The 19524-nt window shown below is 49.9% G+C and overlaps 1 protein-coding gene across 2 annotated transcripts in view; it reads right to left on the bottom strand.

Annotated features, from left to right (window-relative positions):
* Nucleotides 1-19524, bottom strand: part of cacna2d2a (calcium channel, voltage-dependent, alpha 2/delta subunit 2a) — a 253399-nt gene that overhangs the window by 87414 nt on the left and 146461 nt on the right. For both annotated transcript variants that reach the window (XM_069189531.1, XM_069189532.1), the window contains exon 5: nucleotides 7179-7223. In XM_069189531.1, coding sequence (XP_069045632.1) covers nucleotides 7179-7223 — 45 coding nt within the window. The remainder of the gene's footprint in view (nucleotides 1-7178; nucleotides 7224-19524) is intronic.

Genomic DNA, 19524 nt, shown 5'->3' with positions numbered 1-19524 from the left:
CGGAGCCTATCCTAGGTGCAAGGTAGGGTAGGGTACAGGATGCCAGTCCATCACAGTGCACACACAGACAGACACAGACACACTCTCACACCAGGGCCTGTACTGTACTGTACTATGGGAGGAAACTGGAGCACCTGGAGGAAACTCACACAAACCCAGGGAGGACATACAAACTCCACACAGGCCTGTTTTGGGGTATTTAACCAGATAAGTCAATCGAGAAAAAAAATTACAAAGACAGTTGTACAGCAGGTCAAAGTGCAGTAACGTGCCCAACAGTGTTGCACCTGGGATTTTAATCTGGTGCAGAAAACCTAGCTGTGACTGCAAGGTGTTAAAAGGGCATTGTGTAAGGCAACGTGTGACAAGCCACAACATAACAGCCTTTTATAAATGAGATCTCACCTTGCTTAATTGGTTGCTAATAGCTAATTGTGTTAAGGATCTCTTTCAAGTGGTTTCTTTAATGTTCCCGGGAAACAGACTTCGACGACGTGGCAGGGTAACGTTGTTGCAGACACCCACCACCCTTTGTGTAAAGAAGGGCCTGCTGTTCTTGTTTTGCTGCAGGGCATAAAGGCACCCATTTGGCTGTCTCTATCAGCACTTTTAAAAAAAATTAGATTTCAGATTCTTGATTTGCATCTAATGCAAACCATTATCCTACCATCAACCCCCAGACAACGCGAATCAGACCAATAACTTCAGTGTTCGAAGTTGATTTTAAAGGGCCTCCTAACAAAACACGAAGATGGCAGACCTACAACAGTTAATGCTTTCACTTTTCATTGTTACCCACGCAATGCAGTGCACTCTCCACGTATGTCTGTACACAAAGGGAAGATATTAAATGATCCCCCCCCAATATGGAAACAGTTTTGATCGATTTCCCCCTAGTACTTTATTTTCTGCAATATGGCATTTGCGAAATATGAAATAACGATCAGACAAACTCCTGAGCGGGTTAAATCGAGGCGAGCTGGTGGGAGCTGCACAAATATTTTTGCTAAATTAAATTCCAATCCCTTTTCTTGGCGCCGAGCATTGATTTATCGCTCGGTTTTAATTGTCTATTAAAAGGCAGTTACAAGCTGTTGCCGGGGTGCACAAGATGCGAGACCGAAGGCGCGGATTCTTCTGAATGTTGATACGGTCCCGCGGACTGAACTCGGTCCCGCTGCAGGGGCGAGATGAGGAAGCTCGCAGTGCGCCGTGTCTTGGATACCCGGGCGGAAAGGCTGGTTTGCACGCCCTGGACGTGATGTTTTGCAGCATGAGGACAGCTGGAGAAAACAGGCTTTCAGTTTCCTCTGGGTTGGGAGAGGGAGGTTCACGCCTGCGAAGCGTGCATTTCACGAAGTACCTCACAGCGCTCGTAATGGTCGAATTCCGATGACCCCGTCCAACAAAAAGAAACTCTAACAAAAACAAACTCCCGTTTTCTCTACTGCTGAGAGTGATCTATACCAACAGTTCTGAAAACAACGCCCCCTTTCCAGTTTCCAGTTAACACAAACTCACACGCCCCCCCACACACACTCATTGGTGAATGGGGTAATAATTTTATTTAGACCATTTTTAAAAATGATTGAATTGATTTACTTCCATGGAAAAAAAAATAATTCTTACTTTAAAATTGGTGAAACAGATTGAAGGTAGTACGATCCATTTTCACATCCGAACTTCGATCGATTTAAGATTATTTAATGTGGATCCACGCGACTCAAAGTAGGCTCCCACGCCGCGTGCTGTGCTGTTTATGTGCCGCAAGATTTGAAATGCCCGGCTCCGCGACAGACAGAGCTCAACGCACGTCGCTTTCAACATCAGGTGCTGATCTCCGAGCCCCGCAAGCGCACCGAGGCTGAAAACGGCACAAGGCTGATCGACGGTGATCGGGAGAAGTCTGACGAGTCTTGCGTTTCGACCTGTAAGGCAGTATAAAACTGGTACGCATTGCAGGATATAAAAAGCTCTCATTACCCCCTGCAGATCCTAGATCTAGACACTTCGAGGGAGACTTCGAAAAAGGAAATACTGGAAAGACGTTTAAGTTGCATTTCTCACCTCTGCTAACAAACAGGGAGGCTGGAGGTTAATTATGTAAGACCAGGACTTCGGACTCCACAGCAATGTTTTTTAAACCTGTTTTTTTTTTTAATGAATTTGGCAACGTCTCTGGGTTTTTTAAAGTGGTATTTTATTTTAGCACTTTTTTTCCCTCTCGAGCCCAATCATAATTAACCAAGGCAGATTCTAATTAGGTGCTAAATAAATCAACAGAGGAAAGACTGATTGGTTAATTTTCTTCAGCCATTTAGCACCTGTTTTGCTCGATTCATTAACCAATTTGTTAATTTTATTTCCCCTGTTTTCCAGGGTTTAATTAAAGGTTGAGAAGCACCAAAGTGACACTTTGAAGACTCTTTCAATGGCACCTTTAATCAGTTTTTTTTTCGAATCTCTCAGTTCTATCCGTTACTCAAGTGCGTCTCGTCCCAGTGCAGTTTTCTTACTCTTAACGGGTGGATTCTGCCCCAGGCTGACCGCACAGCGAGAGGGCAGGGCAGCATGGAGCACCTATGGGCCAGACCAGGCTGAGAGAGAAGGAGACCATTCCAGACAGGGAGGTCCAAAACACCCATTTCATTTAAAATAATGAAATAAGGCAGGTTAAATCCTAAATACCAGCACCCCTTCTCCTCCTCAGCTGTTACATCTTGCGGACTAAAAGACAAGGAAACAAGAGAGACAGGTGGCATCTCTGTACTGCAGGACTCATTATTTTACATCCTGGTTCACTGTAACCACAACCTACAGTATGCTGTCTTCTACCTGGCTGCATGCCTATTGGAAATCTGCAAAGCTCATTCTGCACCTTCTCCTTGCTCTGCATTTCGGAGCGGCCCGGTGGTCTGGGTATCTGTGTTGGGGTCTAGGGCAGAGCCTTGGCACTGTGGCTCAGGATCCACACCTGTGGCTGGGAGGTTGCCGGTTCATATCCTGCGGCCGGCAGAGGAATCCTACTCCCTTGGGCCCCTGAGCAAGGCCCTTCACCCCAGCTGCTCCAGGGGCAGATTTTGTTGCCTGAGGGCGAGTTGGTGTTCTATTTCTAGAGCAGTAGAGCCGCCTCCAATTCCCCCTTAGAATTAGAGCCTTAGATCACACACTGCACCGCCTGGCTGGACAGTACTTCTAACTGGCACTGAAACCCCTCCAAACGAGCTCCACCTCAGACAGGGTGTCCCTGCTGCTGCTTCTTGTCAAATTGTTGCTCACAGAATCTTTGAATTGCTTTCGATTAGCAAGACGTCCCTAGACTCCAGAGAAACGCGCAGGAATCGGCGAGGCTGGAAAGGAACTCGCTTCAGCACCTCCTGTCCTGCACTCCTTAAAACACCGGCCAGAGGCTGAGACGTTCAGGAGCCCGTGTTTTGCTGCGACGCCTTTGCCCACTTTCAGGGACGACTCGGAGTGCCAGGTTTCTCCGACGCGGCGGGGCGCGCGATCAGACGACAGCGGGCTTGCGTTTGGCGCCTGGGCTCGTGGAAAGGAAATCCACCCCAGGCAGCTTCATCTGCACCTTCATCCCCCTCCAAGCAGCCTGTCCTCTGGCCTTGAAAAACGCCACGCAGGCTGGAGTCTCCCAGCCAGAACCAGGGCACGGGAAGGGACTCGCACGCCGTCCACACACACCACACAGGGCTGGAGCACTGACGTCCCCCCCCCTCCGTCCCGGGAATGAAGAGAATCACGCCTGGGTTGTTCCCTAGGGAGCGTGAAAAGGATCCGCCAGTGTCATCCCAACCACCCGCCCTCCTCCCTCCATCCTCCGACGCCCACTGTAGGTCTGTTCGCAAAAGCCAGCTTAAAGGAAAACCGAACTCCTGGCCGCACAAAGATATTACACTTAACCAATCACTATCCTGTCTCCTCTGTTAATAATAATAATAATAATAATAATAATAATAATAATAATTGCTTACACTTATATAGCGCCTTTCTGGACACTCCACTCAAAGCGCTTTACAGGTAATGGGGATCCCCTCCACCACCACCAATGTGCAGCCCCACCTGGATGATGCGACGGCAGCCATAGTGCGCCAGAACGCTCCCCACACACCAGCTCTCAGTGGGGAGGAGAGCAGAGTGATGAAGCCAATTCATAGAGGGGGATTATTAGGAGGCCATGTTTGGTAAGGGCCAATGGGAAATTTGGCCAGGACGCCGGGGTGACACCCCTACGTCTGTTACCCAGACTCTCCTCCTAGCTTGTGGCAGCAGCCTGAAGGGGAGGTGAGTTGAGATGGACCGGACTCGACCCTGGCACTCTCACCCGACTTCACCCAGACTCACCAGGTAACTGAGTCAGCAGGCCTCCCTGTAGAACAGCGGTTAAGGTCACTTGAACTTAGCTTATTTTTCTTTTTCCTTAACCAGTGAGGTGCTCTCTCTCTCTTCATTACAACGGTCATTACTCACAGACGCACCAAGTTCAGTGCAGCAGAAAGCAGTCTGTAGTCGTTGTACCCAGGCCTCTGCCTTAGCCGCGTAAATGATGATTGATCAAAACCAATTAGAAGCTTTGACAGGCCCCCTTAAGTACTTCATCATTAATCACACCCAGTTACCCTGGAAATGGAAATCTTGCATTGATTTATGCTTTTTTCCCCCATCTTCATTTTAAATCTTTTGTTTGATCGTTTGGAAATTTCACATCACTGAGACATTCAATAAATCCAGGCCCTGACATACACTGTTCTTGTGAAGTCTGACAGGAAAAAAAGGAAAATCCAATTGGTCTGCTCAGTGCAGTCGTGCAGCATGCAGAACACAGTGATAATGGTATGTCAAAATCGTGAATGGGGGCCAGTAAGCTGAGGAAGGCAACATTTTGGTGGCACCTCAAAGAACGATAAATACTGTAATGAAAGTTAGGTGCACAGGTACACAGGTAAAGATGTCTTGTCCAAAACGACTCAAGATCTGCTCTTGAGGCAAACCCAGAGATCAACTGCAGGCCACCTGGAGCCAGTGCTCCATGTGCACAACTTTACAAAGGTTTACTGTGGTGTGGAACAATAGTACAGCCAAGCACAGGAAATGCACAGCTCATAGGGGGTGACGTCTCGGCTACGTATTTTCCAACCGAGGTGCTGTACACAAGTCTTATCCAGGTGTCGACAGAGATCCTGAATCACTGGACTCCAGGAAAGAGGAGCACAGCCTCTTCCCTCCTAACTGCACTGGGAACAGTGGGTCAGGCCTGAGGGAGCTGGACTTGATGGGTGGGAGCACCAGGTCCAGTGACTCTGAAGAAACTGGGGGCGGGTCTGGCCACAGCTCAGACAGCCAGCCATCCCCAGAAAAAAAATCTTTGGTTCAGCTCGGGGTCTTTAAAAGCATGTCATTGTGAAACATGCAGATCAGCCCTGGCAGTGGTTTAAACAACGCAGCTGGCCTGCTTCCACCCACAAAGCGCCTAGACTCTCACTTTTTTGCTTGTTCCTGAGGATTCTCAGCTGAAACAATCAGCTGCAAAAATTGCACAGATGCTTCCTATAAACCTGCACTTTCTAAGCAAATCATGCGAAGCGGAACAGTGCACACACACCTGTTTACTTAGCCCATTTTTATATTATTATTGTTTGCACTCGTGCATTTGCATTTTGCTAAATCTATAACCTTGACAAAATTTTCTTTAAAGGATCTGTAGAACTGAAAAGAACAGGATAGTCCTCAATGAAGTGGGAGGAAACTGACTGGTCTCCAGACAGGTCATTCACTGGAGGACTGGAAGCTGAACTGGTTGCACCCTTTCCTTTAGGACAGCTGTGCCTCAACATGGTGCTTGTGCTGTATGTACTGCGTGGTCCTACACACATGGCTAGCTTCTATACTCTTCTGTTCATGCCAAATAGAGATAAACTGCAGTTCACTTAAGTACACGGTTAATGCTGTTAATGATCTTTTTAAGCTGTAATACTGGAAACGCATGCATTAAAATAAAAATAAGAAGATGCACGGTTTAAACGTGGGGCAGGGGTGGTACCCTGGGCGCCCGAGTCTGCGATGGCACGCTGTTGCGGGGGTGATGCTGGTTTGGATCCATGCATCTGCGCCGCTGTGGAGCGGGAGTCCTGAACAGCGAGACCGGGATCAGGGTGTGACTGAAACACAGGGGCTGTGTGAGCCAGGGCAAAGCTCCTGCATTTATTTCCGGCTGTACCAACCCTCTCCCACGGTAAACCCAGCCCAGGTCCTCCTGCCTCCCTCTCAGAAGCGCATCCAGCACAGCAAGGAGAGAGGGAGGGTTCGAAGATGCAGTTTAGATTTCAACATGCTGAGTGCTAAGAATACTGGCCCTTTTCTGTTGGCGTTTCTCCTGCTCTGGGAGGAGGAATGGCGGGGGGGTGAATTACAGGCAATGTATAATTAAAGATTATGGTTTCATCTGAATTAAAAATCCCTGAATTCAATTTAGCCACCTCTTTTCCCCCCAAGTCAGATATCGATCGAATGGATCGGCGGCAGCGATGCCCTAAACAGGGATATCTTGTGGATTCTCCTAACAGCTCCGCTGCTGGCTGGTTGACGCTGAAGTACTTCAGTATTGTCAACTGCTATAGTAAGAAGGCACTTCTTTCTTTACACAGAGGGTTGTGGGGGTCTGGAACAAGTTACTCTACCATGTTGTTGAAGCTGCTACCCTGACTTCTTTTAAGAGACATCTCCTTTTAAGCTCCAAAGCAGTCCCTATGACCCAAGGAGGGTCAAAGAGCAAATTGTACAGAACCTGCTGGGGCTCAGTGGTGGGGGTAGTGGTATATGCACGACCCAGAGGGCCAGCCCGTGCCTGGTGTGTGGAACACAGGGGCATGGGAAACTTACGTCCACAGCCCGGAAAGAGGGACTCGGCACTGGAAAACCTCATGTGGAAAATCCTCTGATCACGCTGAATTTTTTTTTTCCCCCTCGTGTTCCCAACATCATGTTAAGGAAAATCAACACCGCAAGCAGTAGGTACTGAACACATAATGTTCATATCATACAAACATTCCGATCTGTAAGGGGATGAGCTCAGAGCTCCGAGGCCAATACTTCCACAAACATCACCTGGAATCTGCAACAACCTGCAGGTCACGATATACAGTACTACAAGACTAAGCAGCACTTACATATTCTGATTCGGCCTTGGAATCGTAGTACTCAATGTCGCTTTCCTGCAAAAGAGAAAAGAGAAAGTCTTCCTTTAGCACATCTGCAACTTGAGAACAAGCAAACCAACCTCAGCACAAAGCAGGAAATGCTCAAACTGAAGATGCAAAATTTTCCCCAGGACACTTGACAATGCTGTGGGGAACAGGTCCCAGAAAAGCCAAGCACAATCCTGTGTCCCGAAGAAGCTCACCTGTCAGAAGTTTCTAACAGAAACCGTGCCCACCTGGGGAGAGAGGGCCCATGGCAGTTGAGGAAGAATTTTAGCATTTACCTTTTTTTATAAGTGTATAAGATAGTGACTAGTTGGCTTTGAAAAATGCCTTTTACCTAGCAACAGTATGAAAGGACAATTGCAAGCATATTATTTGATGTTTTGATGCTAATGCTAGAAACTGCAGAATATCTAGCTAAATTTCACACCTTTTATTTACACGATTCCTTTTCTCTATAGAAAAGGTAAAATTGCTTCTTAAGAATAAAGTGGTCAATTACAAAGAAGTGTTTGTAGAGAGAAAAACAACTCCTAATAAGGGAAATTTAGAATGAGCTTTCCTGTGTGAATTTGCATTTACCATCTCGGTGGAGAGGTTACTCACAGATCTGTATGAGAGACTGCTCTCAGATCTGCATGATTGTATGCTCCCCATGGGCATAAATAAAGGACTCTGCGTGACCACACCTACTGTAACCTGAGGGAAGAGTTTTCTTCGACACAGTCAATGGTGAACGATCCTGAAGCCACACTGCCAATAAAAACCAGGAGCTTGGCTTAACCATGGTGAGTTTATTCAAAGACTTTATGTCTCTGCCAGCTCTCCAGAGAAGGAGGAAAGAGCTGGGATATGAACTCTGACCTCCCCCAGAGCATGACCGAAAAGCATACAATGCCCTGAGCCAGGCAGGTGTATCCTGCCCTTTACGTCTGTCAAGTGGCACACCCCCACTTCTGACCAGAAGATGGCGCTTTCTCCCACACCCGCTGATCACAGCAGACAGGGCTTCTTTGGTGTCTCTCTTGACCCCCTCTTGAAATATTACTGTATGTCCACTCCCCCTGCATCTCAACCTCAGAGGCACATGGACACTGAGGAAATACATTAACGGGTTAATCCTTCCTGGGTTTATTAAACTGACAGGAGTTTTACGTCGGCGCCTCTCTCCTGTTTTCGTGAGGGCTGTGGATGCAGGGATTAACAACAGCCACGCCCCCTTCCACCACACATAACACGATGCGCTGGAGCGCGGCACGGCTTATTGAGAACAGAATGAGTTTTTTATTGGTGCGGAAAAGTTCTGGCTGCCTGGGTGATACAAAAACAGAACAATATCTAACAAGGCAGCAGTGTGGACCTGTGGTGGGGCATCTAGACGTGTGATTGGAAGGTTGCGGGTTCGAGTCCCAGGAGAGACACAGCCATTGAAGCCTTGAGCAAAGTACTTCAGCCAGATTGTACAAGTACAACACCAAGCTATATAAATGGGAGCACATGCTAGTCACTTAAGATTAAAGCAAAAAAAGCATCCAGTCAACTAAATCAGTTTCAAGATTATACCCATGCTATTGTACTGTCCTCCATGTCAAATCAGGATGTGCACAGTTCAGCGCTTACACGTTTAAACAATCGCACGAGCTTCCAAATAGATTCATACCTCCGATGAACTGTAACTAAGATCTGATTTAGCAGGATTATCCAGGTGTACGCTCAGTATTTTGTGACAAAAACAAAAGGATTGCACGACCTTCATTGTTGCTGTAGAAACAGAACATCTGTCAACAACAATCACATGTATTTCTAAAAACCTGCACTCATGCAGCTGCCTTCTCCATGTTGTAAAATGCTCCTTCAGATTTGATCACCTCAAAGAAGGCACTACCTGTGGCATTTAAACAGGCTCTTAATCATCTGATGAGGGAGATTTGACCACTCCACCATGCAAAACCTCTCCAGGTTCGTCTCTGTTCTCTTAGAGACTGATGACAGATGAAGGACACCGGTTTTTATGCTTGTTTAACTTTCTGGGCATCGAGCTCAATACAGATTTTGTCTTTTTACTCCATTGTGAAATCCATCAGCAGTGCCATGAGCGTCACGACAGAAGTACCTGATTTTGACGTAGAACACCCTGATAGACTTCGTAGTCCGCCTGCCCCTCAATTCTAACAAGGATCAGAGGATGCAAAATATCCTTCAACAAAACAAAACCATTTCTGTTATTCATAGAAAGTACGTCATTCTTTTCCACTATGAGCTTCACCATTCTGGGCTAATTGTACTCCTGGTGAGACTCTCCAAAAGATCAATTTCATCCAGCTACACCACTTGATCCCACTTGACTCACGAGTCAGTCAGGTGCTGTTTGACAACTTCATGCCTTTTCACATTGCCATAAAGCTCTGTCATAGACCAGGCTCCTGAGAGCAGCCCCAAACAGGAGTCTCAGAGACACTGCAGCCTGAAAATGGGTTTTTTTGAAGAGTCACAAATGTCTTAGAGCTTTCTTACCGCTGTCAGAGTTGGGCAGATGCATACTCTTCTGACCCCAGATATTCAGACAGCTCTCAATCAGGTGCCTAGCACTGTGCTTCTGTGTTCGGACACCTTTACTACAGTATACTCCCTGCCAGCGGAGATCAGGGCGAGCTTCAGAAGCTGCTACAAACCTTCCAAGGCTGTGCTCAACTGCAAGATGACTTCCAAAACCGTGACAATATTTATTTTCGCAGACTTTTCAACACATTTAGAGGATATTACCAAATGTCAACCTTGTACATTTAACAATGCGTAGTATATGCTACATTAGTTCCAGCAGGTAGCTATGTCAGCAGGCTAGGCTGCAAAGGAACAAGTAAAGGTTTATTCCATGCTGAAAAGATGAGAGACACAACGTTTTGCCTGTGTAACATTCTGGCATTGTGCACACCGGAAGAAGGCTCCACAGCCGAATCGTCTATGTTACATGTTACACACGCTACGGATATATCCAGCCCCCACACTTTTTTGCAGCACTGCAATTCAGAAGTGCTGAAAATCCTCGACGTATCCTGCAGTCCCTTTAACTAAGTAAGCTGTTCGAATCCATGCGGGCGCTGCGGGTCTGCTTCCCTTGGAAACGCTGGGCAGACGAGAGGCGAAGAGCTCAGCGCGGAAAGCAGGAGCCGGCCTTGAGCTCAGGCGCCGCCCTGCTGGCGATCGGCCGGGGCGCCCCGAGAACGCCACGAGCCCGAACCGAGCCCGAACGAACCGGTCCGTGCTGGACAAGCCTGCGCAGGCGCACCCGCTTTGCGCGAGAACCTCCCCGAGTGGCCCGGACGGGGTGGCGACGGAAGAGCGAAGTTTGAAGAGGCAGGCAGGGGCGTTGTGGGAAACAAGTCGGTCGAGTGGCACAGGTACACCGCGGGAGAGCATTAGCTTGCAGAGACGCACACAACCTGCAACGGCTGACATTTGCACACCGATGCCGAGCTGCTTTTCAATTCTTTCTTTTGGGGAGGGCATGACAGCTGCAGAATGCGAGGGTATCGCCGCCGAACAACCCACCGCCAGCCAGCAGTAATTACGCGCTTCTGCTCAGACAAACGGTGCTCTTCTCTGCGGGCAGAGGTGAGAGGCGGAATGAGAAACGGGGAGCCGCCGAAAAGGCAACCTGTTCCCCTCGATCTCACCCCCACCTGCCCCCTAACTCCTCACCCCCTTATCCCGCTCCCTGCGTCCCCCCAATCCCTACCCCCCGGGCCGCCGCCGCTGCTGCAGAGCCGAGACCGGCTCTTCTCTTCCGCGCAGCGGGCTGAGGTGCCGCCAAAATGGAGAAGGCAGCCATCTGCACACTCTAATTAACAGAAACCCACCAGAGAGTCCCGGCGCTAACGAGCTAATTTCATGTGTAATGAGCACTCCTCCAGAACCGCGCGGATGCACGAATGCTAATACACGCGCCCGCTCGCGGAGGAGTGAGGGAACCAGCCAGCCGCCGTAAGAACAGAACCGCTCTTCCGGACCTTGGCAAGACGTGCGCCGGGCCCTGAACCCGGCGGGGGCGGCTCCGTTTCTGAAGACGGCGCGTAACGGGCGGGCGGACGGGTCGGGTCGACCCCCTGAGCCCTCAAGGTCAGGAAACGCCCCGAACGCTGCAGGGCTGATCCGCAGGTGGTGGTGTTGGTGGAGGTTTTTTAGTTTGGTGCAGGAGAGAGGAGGTGGGGGGCGTCACACAAACCACGATCTGGGCAGAAAGTCAGCTGTAGCCCCTCCAAACCCCCCCCGAGCCCGAGAAGATGCGACTCTTCCAAACTTGCGCGCAGTGGTGTCCCACAAGCGAGCCTGCGCCGTCCAAGATCCGGAGCGCAGCCCCCCAGCTGCCCGCGGCTCCCCAGTGCCTCCGCGGGACCTACCTTGTTATTATTTTCCCTCTGAGAAGGACGCTTCTCAAGGGCACTTGCTGCACGAATTGGGCTGCGATTTTTTTTCTCTTTCTTTGTGCGAAAAAGCATTTGTCACGCTCCTGAAAGCAGGAGAGCTGGAGCGGTTTTCAGCAGGAGGGATAAACAGTGTATTCTCCACACTATAGTTTATTATACTAATATCAGGTGTGCTTCAGGGATGTTATCAAGCTCTGAGTATTTACACCACTGGAGACGACTGGGGGGTGGGGGATACAGAGAGGGCACCCTTGAAAACAAAGAACCGATACCCAGCGTGACTGACCGGACGGCTGAGCAAGTCTGATGTGCAGAGGATTTTAAATATCCACTGCCACATCTTATCTAACAATCCACCATCACCATTAATAACCGTGGCACTCCACAATTTAAAAAAAAAAAAACACAGCTTGATTCTCAATTCATGTTGCACGTTGATCATCACAGGCGCTCTGCCCTTGATGGAGAACGTCTGCGCCACTTACATGCCAATATAAACCTCTGTTCTAATAGGAGGAAAAACTAGCTACTAGATTATCGGCACATCTGTAACAGCTTCAAATGCATCAGCCGTTTCTAAGCACGCTGTTTATTTTTGTGTTTTTTAATAATGCAGTCCCATTCCTTCGGGACAAAAGGTCAATAATCGAAGGGCGAATCGCGTGGCTGGGTGGTTGAGCCCCGCTGGTGGACCACCGGTTCCTGTCCTGCTGAGGACAGGCAGAGAGATCGCCAGGGAGGAACACGTGGGCCGCGAGGACGGAAGGGTGCGAGAGGGGGATTGTTGAGAGGAACCGAAGACGAGACGATTTCCCCAGACTGTGAAGGAGATCGCTGTGATACACACACCGTGCCCCCGAGATGGACTGGAGAAAATACCTGTGGCACTGCAGCGCCTCGCTGAAATGTCAACTGGGATAGCGAATGTAGACATCGGAGCTGCCACGAAGACAGCAAATACACAGCGCTGGGGACGGTAAACGTCAGCAGCACGACGATCACTTTACTCCTGAGCCTCCCCAGGCCCAGACTGCGACGAGACATCGTCGCTTTGACAGGCGTTGTTTAGCTGCGCTGGGACGTGTTTTTCTCTCCCGGTGCGGGCCGTGCGTGCCCGGGGAGTTCAGCGCTTGCCGGGACGGATGAACTGGAGTGGGCAGGAGCTGGGCCGGTGGCGTGCTCGGTCTCAGATCTCGGCGCCCTCAGCTGGGGCAAGAGGGGCTGGGGGAAGAGACCGGCCCGACAGGGATTCATCCTCCCTGCCCCGGCGTCCTCATTACCCAGCAGCTCCCTCTGCCCACAGACGGCCAGACTAGCACACCACTAGCACACACACGGAAGGGACAAACCCACAGGCGGATGCAATACAATACAATACAGCCACACACCCAATTACAAAACATAAACAATCTACACACGCAAATACTCAGTCGCCTAAGAGGCAAGGGAATTTCTTTCTCCTTCTTTTGATGACAGGCCTGTTTTGAAGCGAGTTTGGCGTGGCCTGAAGCTCAGCCTAGGACGATGATTTTTATAAGCACTGCCTTTGATGTGGCCTTTTTCGTTTTTTTGCAACGGTAACGCGGACCAGGTGAAAAGATGACCCGCCTGCGATCGTTACCCCATCGTGATCGTGATCGGCACCCGATGTAAAACACTCTCCCAGGAGAGGGCGGACTGCCACCCCCAGTCCTGCAGGTGAGCAGCTCCCCTCGGCAAGCCAGATTGCTCCCACCTGGCTGTGCCTGGGGCTGTGGAGCCCAGTGTGCCAGGAGAAAGCTTCATTAGGGGCTGCCAGGGAGAGCTCACTGGAGGAAGGGCAGGGGCTGGGGGAAACGTCCCTCTGTACAATAGGAGAAATCAGCCGGTTATTCTGGCAGGGAGCCCGGCCACAAGCTTGTTAGCTTTGGACTGCGCGCGCGGAGCCAGAAGTTTCTCTATCGGGGATAACAGAGCTGTTAACCTGTGGCGCGGCCTCGCTGTCTGGACAAGGACCAGGTGACAACGGCAGCATCATCATTAGCTCCCTGTACACTCGGGGCACAGAGCTACCGAGCACTGCAGGCCCACTGCAGGCCCGCTGCCAGCCGTTCCAGTGATGCCTTTTCCCCCCTCGTCCAGTGTTCTTTAGATACAGTACTTGCAACAACAAAAAAAAAGGTCCCGAAGCCTATGAAATCTGCTTCTAAAAGTTCAAGGCTACCTGCTGTAGAGAAACAAGTCACAGCGCAGCTCGGCGAAGAATTGAAAGAGGTTTATCAATAATGAAGAAGCCCCCCAGAGATCAGACTGACAGAGTGATCCTCTACCTTTCTGATCTGCTTGCCATTGTTCACAAGCATCCTTTCATACTTTAAAACACCTCCTCGATGTACCCACCATGGTATTGGAGAAGCACATATTTTAGGATCAATATATTTAGGGTTAACCTGCGATCCTTCCTACAGACTTCCATATATGCAGGACAACAGTCTGCTTGTTCAGCTTATCTGTCAGATTCCTTTGTGGGAACAGCAGGTGGTTGTACAGCGTGTCCTTCACCCAAAAAATTCTTGCACACAGGGCAAATCTTCCACAAAGAAATCCTACATGGAAATCAAGATACTACACTGCCGTTTTGTGATCGTCGATGCTGGATCCCAGTTCAAGCTGACAGAGGGAGCAGTGCCTGGATCAGGGTTCTCTCCACGATCGGTCTCTTTCAGCTGAGCATCCCGTTGGAGGATCCTGCTGAGAAATACAGGCTGGCAACAGGAGTGCCAAAGCACAGGAAGAAATACTGCTGGCTGACAGAGTCAGCTGCAGCCCAGGGCAGGGGGAGAACTGTCTCAGGCTGGGGAGCCTGGGGGTTAAATATGAGGTCACTAATTAAACTAACAAAGGCTTCAAAGTAGGTCTTCCTGCAGGGGTCCTACTTGGTTCACTCCTTGCTCTAAAGTAAAGCTTTATCTGTTGACTGACATAGATCAAAGCCACAAATGCAGGAAAGCCAGCGTCAGCGGGCGTCTTTTCCAGAAGCTTTTTTTCCCCAGATTTCTAGTCACTTCCAGAAGCTTTCTGAACCCCCGCTGTCATGACGACCCTGGCGCCGATAAGAGCTGGGCTTCTGCACGGATGATGGGCTCCGGGCTCACCTGGGCTGGGAGCAGCGCTGCCCACAGGACTCTGCATCCAGGCTTTATCTGCTGCTCCACATCACCCCCCTACCACAGCTCTTTAAGGGAAACCAAGCCGGTGACAGCAGCTCTGTGAGATTGAGGCAAAGCTGAGGACATTCAGCAGCTTAAAATAGCAGCAGCCTTCACTAAGAGCCCCCCTCTGCAGTGACTTGTGTTTTCGAGCTATGGCAGGAATGATAGCAAGCTTGGTGGTTGGCATGACGTCCCTTTACTTCCAGGGGCTGTGGAGGTCTTTAACCATCTCTTATCCAATTCCTTTGCCTAAGGAGTGAAGGCATGCATTATTAAAACAAGATAAAGTTCCCCTTGTTCCAGTCTGAAATTCCCCACACATTCTGTGCACTGGTCTACAAAATGTCTATTGATTAAACAGCAATGCCTATATAGCATTATTTCACTGAAAAGGATTCTGTGAGCCTGTGGTTTTCTTTGCATTCATCAGAGGTTTGTACACTTGTGTCTTCCACTTGTCAAGGCCTATAAACTAAACCTTTCCCCTGCACAAACAGACACCGGGTTTTGAAATTAATTTTTGCGCTTGAAAGCAAGGCGCTCGCTTGCAGACGGAGCCCGAAAGACTGCAGGGGCCACAGTTTTTGGGGGTCCCTTGAGATGCATCAGCTTCCATAAACTCACTTCCTGTTCACAGCTGTGAGCTCAAGAGAGAAGAGTCCCAGCCAGGCAAGGAGCTGGAGGCTCTGAGCTGAGGTCTCTCTGGTCCGGGACATCCGGATATAGAGAGGAGCCTGAAAGAAGGGTGTCTACGTCGGCAGATTCCAATGAAAGATGCAGGCAGTTCAGAGCCTTGAGGAGTTCAGTTAAGATAAGCCATCGGCGATTGAGGAGGGCGGGGCCCAGGGACGATGCCAGACCTTGAAGGGAGTCTGGGTAGAGAGGGTGTCACGATATTAGTTCCCCTTCCTTAAGGGTGCTCCAGCCCTTTCACTCAAGACTGTATTCTATGCACCTGCTCCCTATTCCCAGCCCACCTTAAAAGCCAGGCGCTGACGCTCATCCGGGCTCTGCATCTGATTTCCATATCGTGCGAGTCCGGGACCAGGAAGCGCCTGGTCCCGTTAAGGTTTTAACCTCTGTTCCCGTTCCTGTTGCCCGTCCGCCGGTTCCGACCCGGCCTTCGTGGTTTTTAATTCCTTCTCCTGATGGATCTCCTGGTTTTGGACTTACCCTTGTGTTTTGGATATTCCCAAAGGACTACTCTCTCGGATTGTTCGCCTCGGCCACACCTCCCCCGTGCACCAGCGCACCTTGGACACGCCCCCCCTGTCTTCAGCCCCGTATTCCTGCATGACGTTTCCCCAGTGTTTCCCCACTCCGTCGGATTGTGTCGTCCGCATAGGGTCCGGAAAGAACTGTTCGTTACGGAGGGCAGCCCAAACACGGGCTCTCTCTTCCAGCAGGCACGCACACAGCCAAGCCCTGCTCCGGAGTAACTGCACCCCCTCCAGCCAAGATACTCGCACTGCATCACGCACAAGTACGCAGGAGAAGCACCGACACATGACGTAACCCCCCCCTCGCCCCCACCCCCCCCGGTCTTCAAGAGGAGCCTGTCTGCTTTCCCAATTAGTGGCCATCTGGCGCGGAGGCTCCACAGCCTCTACAGGGGGAGCAGGGGTTAAGCACACGTTTAATGAGGCGGAGTGAGGGCACAATCCTTCAAAGATTCACCCCCACGGCTGCCGCCACCCATATAGGCTCAGTACAGAGATACCCACCAGCTCAGCAGGAAGGTTTTGGGGCAACCCCCCCCCAACAATTGCTCTGGGAGTCGTTTCTTCCTGCTCTTTTCTGATCTGGGTGGAGGGGGCAGTGAAGAGACAGAGGTCAGAGGAAAATAAAGAGGGACAGAAAGGACGAGAAGCCTTTCTCGCCGTGACACGCAGTTATCGACACCTTCGCCTCCTCGCTCTTTCAAAGACGTCTAATCTCTCCAGGCGAGCGAAGATGGAACTCTTCGCCCGACGACAGGTCGTGACCCCCTCCCTGTCTGAAGTAGGAAAATCACTTTACAAAATCAGCCACCGGGAAAGGGAGCCAGGTCAAGATTATACGATGTCTGGTATTCGAGTCTCATTTGCATACCGAGGTTCAGATTTGTACTGCTGTTTGAAAGAAGGGATGTGCAGCTAGTCAGGCTGCCAGGGCAGGAATCGCCCTGGTTCTCTTCTCAGGAATGAACCAGAAGGTTACTGCGACCTTGAAAGGCCCTCAATTTCACTTAAAACAGGTCAGAAATGTACCTTTAGCAAAGGGAAAGACACTCCAAAGAGAAAAAAGAGAAAATCGGCGATCTGTTTAAGGCTATATATGGTACCATCTTTGGAGAATTTTCTTCGTTTCACACTTCAGACTCTCGCTTGAATTCCTGGTGATTCTAAATAAACTTGCGATAATCCTGGGGTTTGGGTCGGGAATCTGTTGAAACCTGCATTAAGTCCTCCTGCCCTGAACAGTGTGTTCAGTGTCATTCCTGTCGGTTGTTCAGATCCCTGCATTCACTGTGTTTAAGGGTGGGTTCAAGCCCATGTCTCTACACCTTGAAGAAGCCATGACAGTTCGGTTTTACTGGATCAGCGTCACCCTCCACTTCAACCTTCAGCTTTTAATGATTTGGAAAGTCATAACCAACCTGCTGGAGTCACCCCCCCCCCAAGAACTGCAGGTTGAAACCCCTCCACTGATGAATTGTGGGCTCCGGTCTTAGGAGTGGGATTCCGAACCCCAGTTTCCTACAGCTACCACTGGGGCTCATAGTGCACCACTTCACCACCCTGTGCTGCTCGGTCAGGACAAAGCAGCCCATATTTTTATTAGATCGGCTGGACTGTTGAAGGTGTAAAATTAACACCCTTACCGTTATCGAGCTTCCAATCAAAACGCTAGAAATGACAGCTTTGATCACATTTTCCAGGAACTGCTTGGTGACAAGACCAGCAGAGACACTCCACTTTGCAAAGAAACTCCTTGCTTTGTTGCCGACCAGCTCCCTGGAAATCCAGCATGATTGAGGAGCTGTTTGTGCACAGAGCTCAGCGGCGCGTGGAGGCTAAACTATTTATACACCTCGAGTTGTGCGAAACGAGGCTCATGTGTAGCGTCTAAAAAAGCAATTCTCTGTTGCTGTTTTTGGGGGTAAAAAGCTTTTTAACACAACAAAGCGAAAGAGAGTGCACTGTTACTGCGTGAATTTAATTAAATTCAGCAGCAAATGCGTTTTTTTCAATACACAGGCCTACTGATTTCTTTCTTTTTTTTTAACATAGGAGATGGGGAGCCGGGGACAAACTTGCAGATTAAGGAAAATGTCCACAGCAATCTGTCGAAGACTCCTGCTCTCCCACCGTCCTCCAAACCCCTCCACTCACCTGATAGGAGCTCGCTCTGTCCGTCTCCCATGTATAGAAATAACGTATTTCTGTTAGCACTATCCGGAGGTTTGAATAGCATGCAGTGAACTGAAGAGGGTTTGCCCCAGGAAGTATGTAAGATCACACAAATAACGAAGAGCTCTGCCCGTTAGCTGTCAAGGTGCAAAAGACAACTGGTGTTCTGTAGCAGATAACATGCAGGTGATTAGGAGGCCATGCCTGCGCACGCCTCTGAAGTCCGAAACTCAAACATGCCGATTGTCGGGGTCAGGCCCATCTGCTACGTGATACTATATGATAATCAATCTGGTTATCAAATATCCGAATCCTTAGCCACGGCGAGCACAGAGGGTAACCCCCCCTGCAAACTGGGACCGAGCGATCCCGGTTTTCACAGAGTCGACCGACTCCCCTCCTGTTTCCAAGTGTGCACCCCGCGTTCACCCAGTTCTTATTGAAAGAGCTACGGTGCTGTCAGCCGGATTCCACCACGGCTTTTAATTCATTTCTACGAATGCGTTCCCATGGGCCGGAATTGCGGTGGAGAACCCTATGGAAAAGCAGGTAAAGCCAGACGCACACCAGCTGTTCTGCAGGGGGGGAAACGTGTGCAGCAATCAGTCCTGTTGTACCTCTTAACGCAATCCAGCCCTTCATACAGAAGGTGCAATACTCTTGGCACAGTTCTTCTCTCAAGCTCACAGTTTTCTCTCTCGGAAATGCATCTTTACGGAGTGGGATAGCTCGCTTCCGTGCCGGGAATGTAGAGGAGAGCCCCGCAGGCAGTAAAACCTGGACCGGATCGGTCCGCTGCGCAATAGGAGCAACAATGTTTTCTAGGCCCGGAACGGAAAGCAAGCCTTGCAGAACAGCACTGTCAGCAGGGCAGCCATGGGAACCGATGGCTGAAACAGCGTGCTGTTACTTTTTGGAAGGAGCACAGTGGTGTGTGCAGTGACAACAAAAACAAACACAGAAAGGTCGTGTTGACTCTGTGGCTGGTTCTTCCAAATGAATTAGCTGAGCTCCTGCTTCCTGGGCAGGGCAGTCTGACCCCGGACGGTTTCGTTCTTCAAAACGCAGATGATTGCAGTCGTGACCACGTAGCGCAACAGGCTCCATTTAGACGGCGATAAGGTCTGAAGAGAAGAGTAACTTGCTGGATTTTACACAAGGAACCCTTACGAGGGTCACCATTACCTTTATGCCATGTACACTGTAGCACCCGCTGGTAAAGGCGGATTTTCTAGAGTGATCCGAGTAGATCTGGGGCTTGAATCCAAGTCCAGTGCCCCAGAAAAGCTACCCCACACAGCCAAGT

Source organism: Lepisosteus oculatus, chromosome 4 (assembly GCF_040954835.1).
Source record: "Lepisosteus oculatus isolate fLepOcu1 chromosome 4, fLepOcu1.hap2, whole genome shotgun sequence".
In the NCBI taxonomy this organism is placed as follows: Eukaryota; Metazoa; Chordata; class Actinopteri; order Semionotiformes; family Lepisosteidae; genus Lepisosteus; species Lepisosteus oculatus.
Note: the sequence above shows the minus strand (reverse complement) of the source record. Positions and strands in the feature narration are given on the sequence as shown.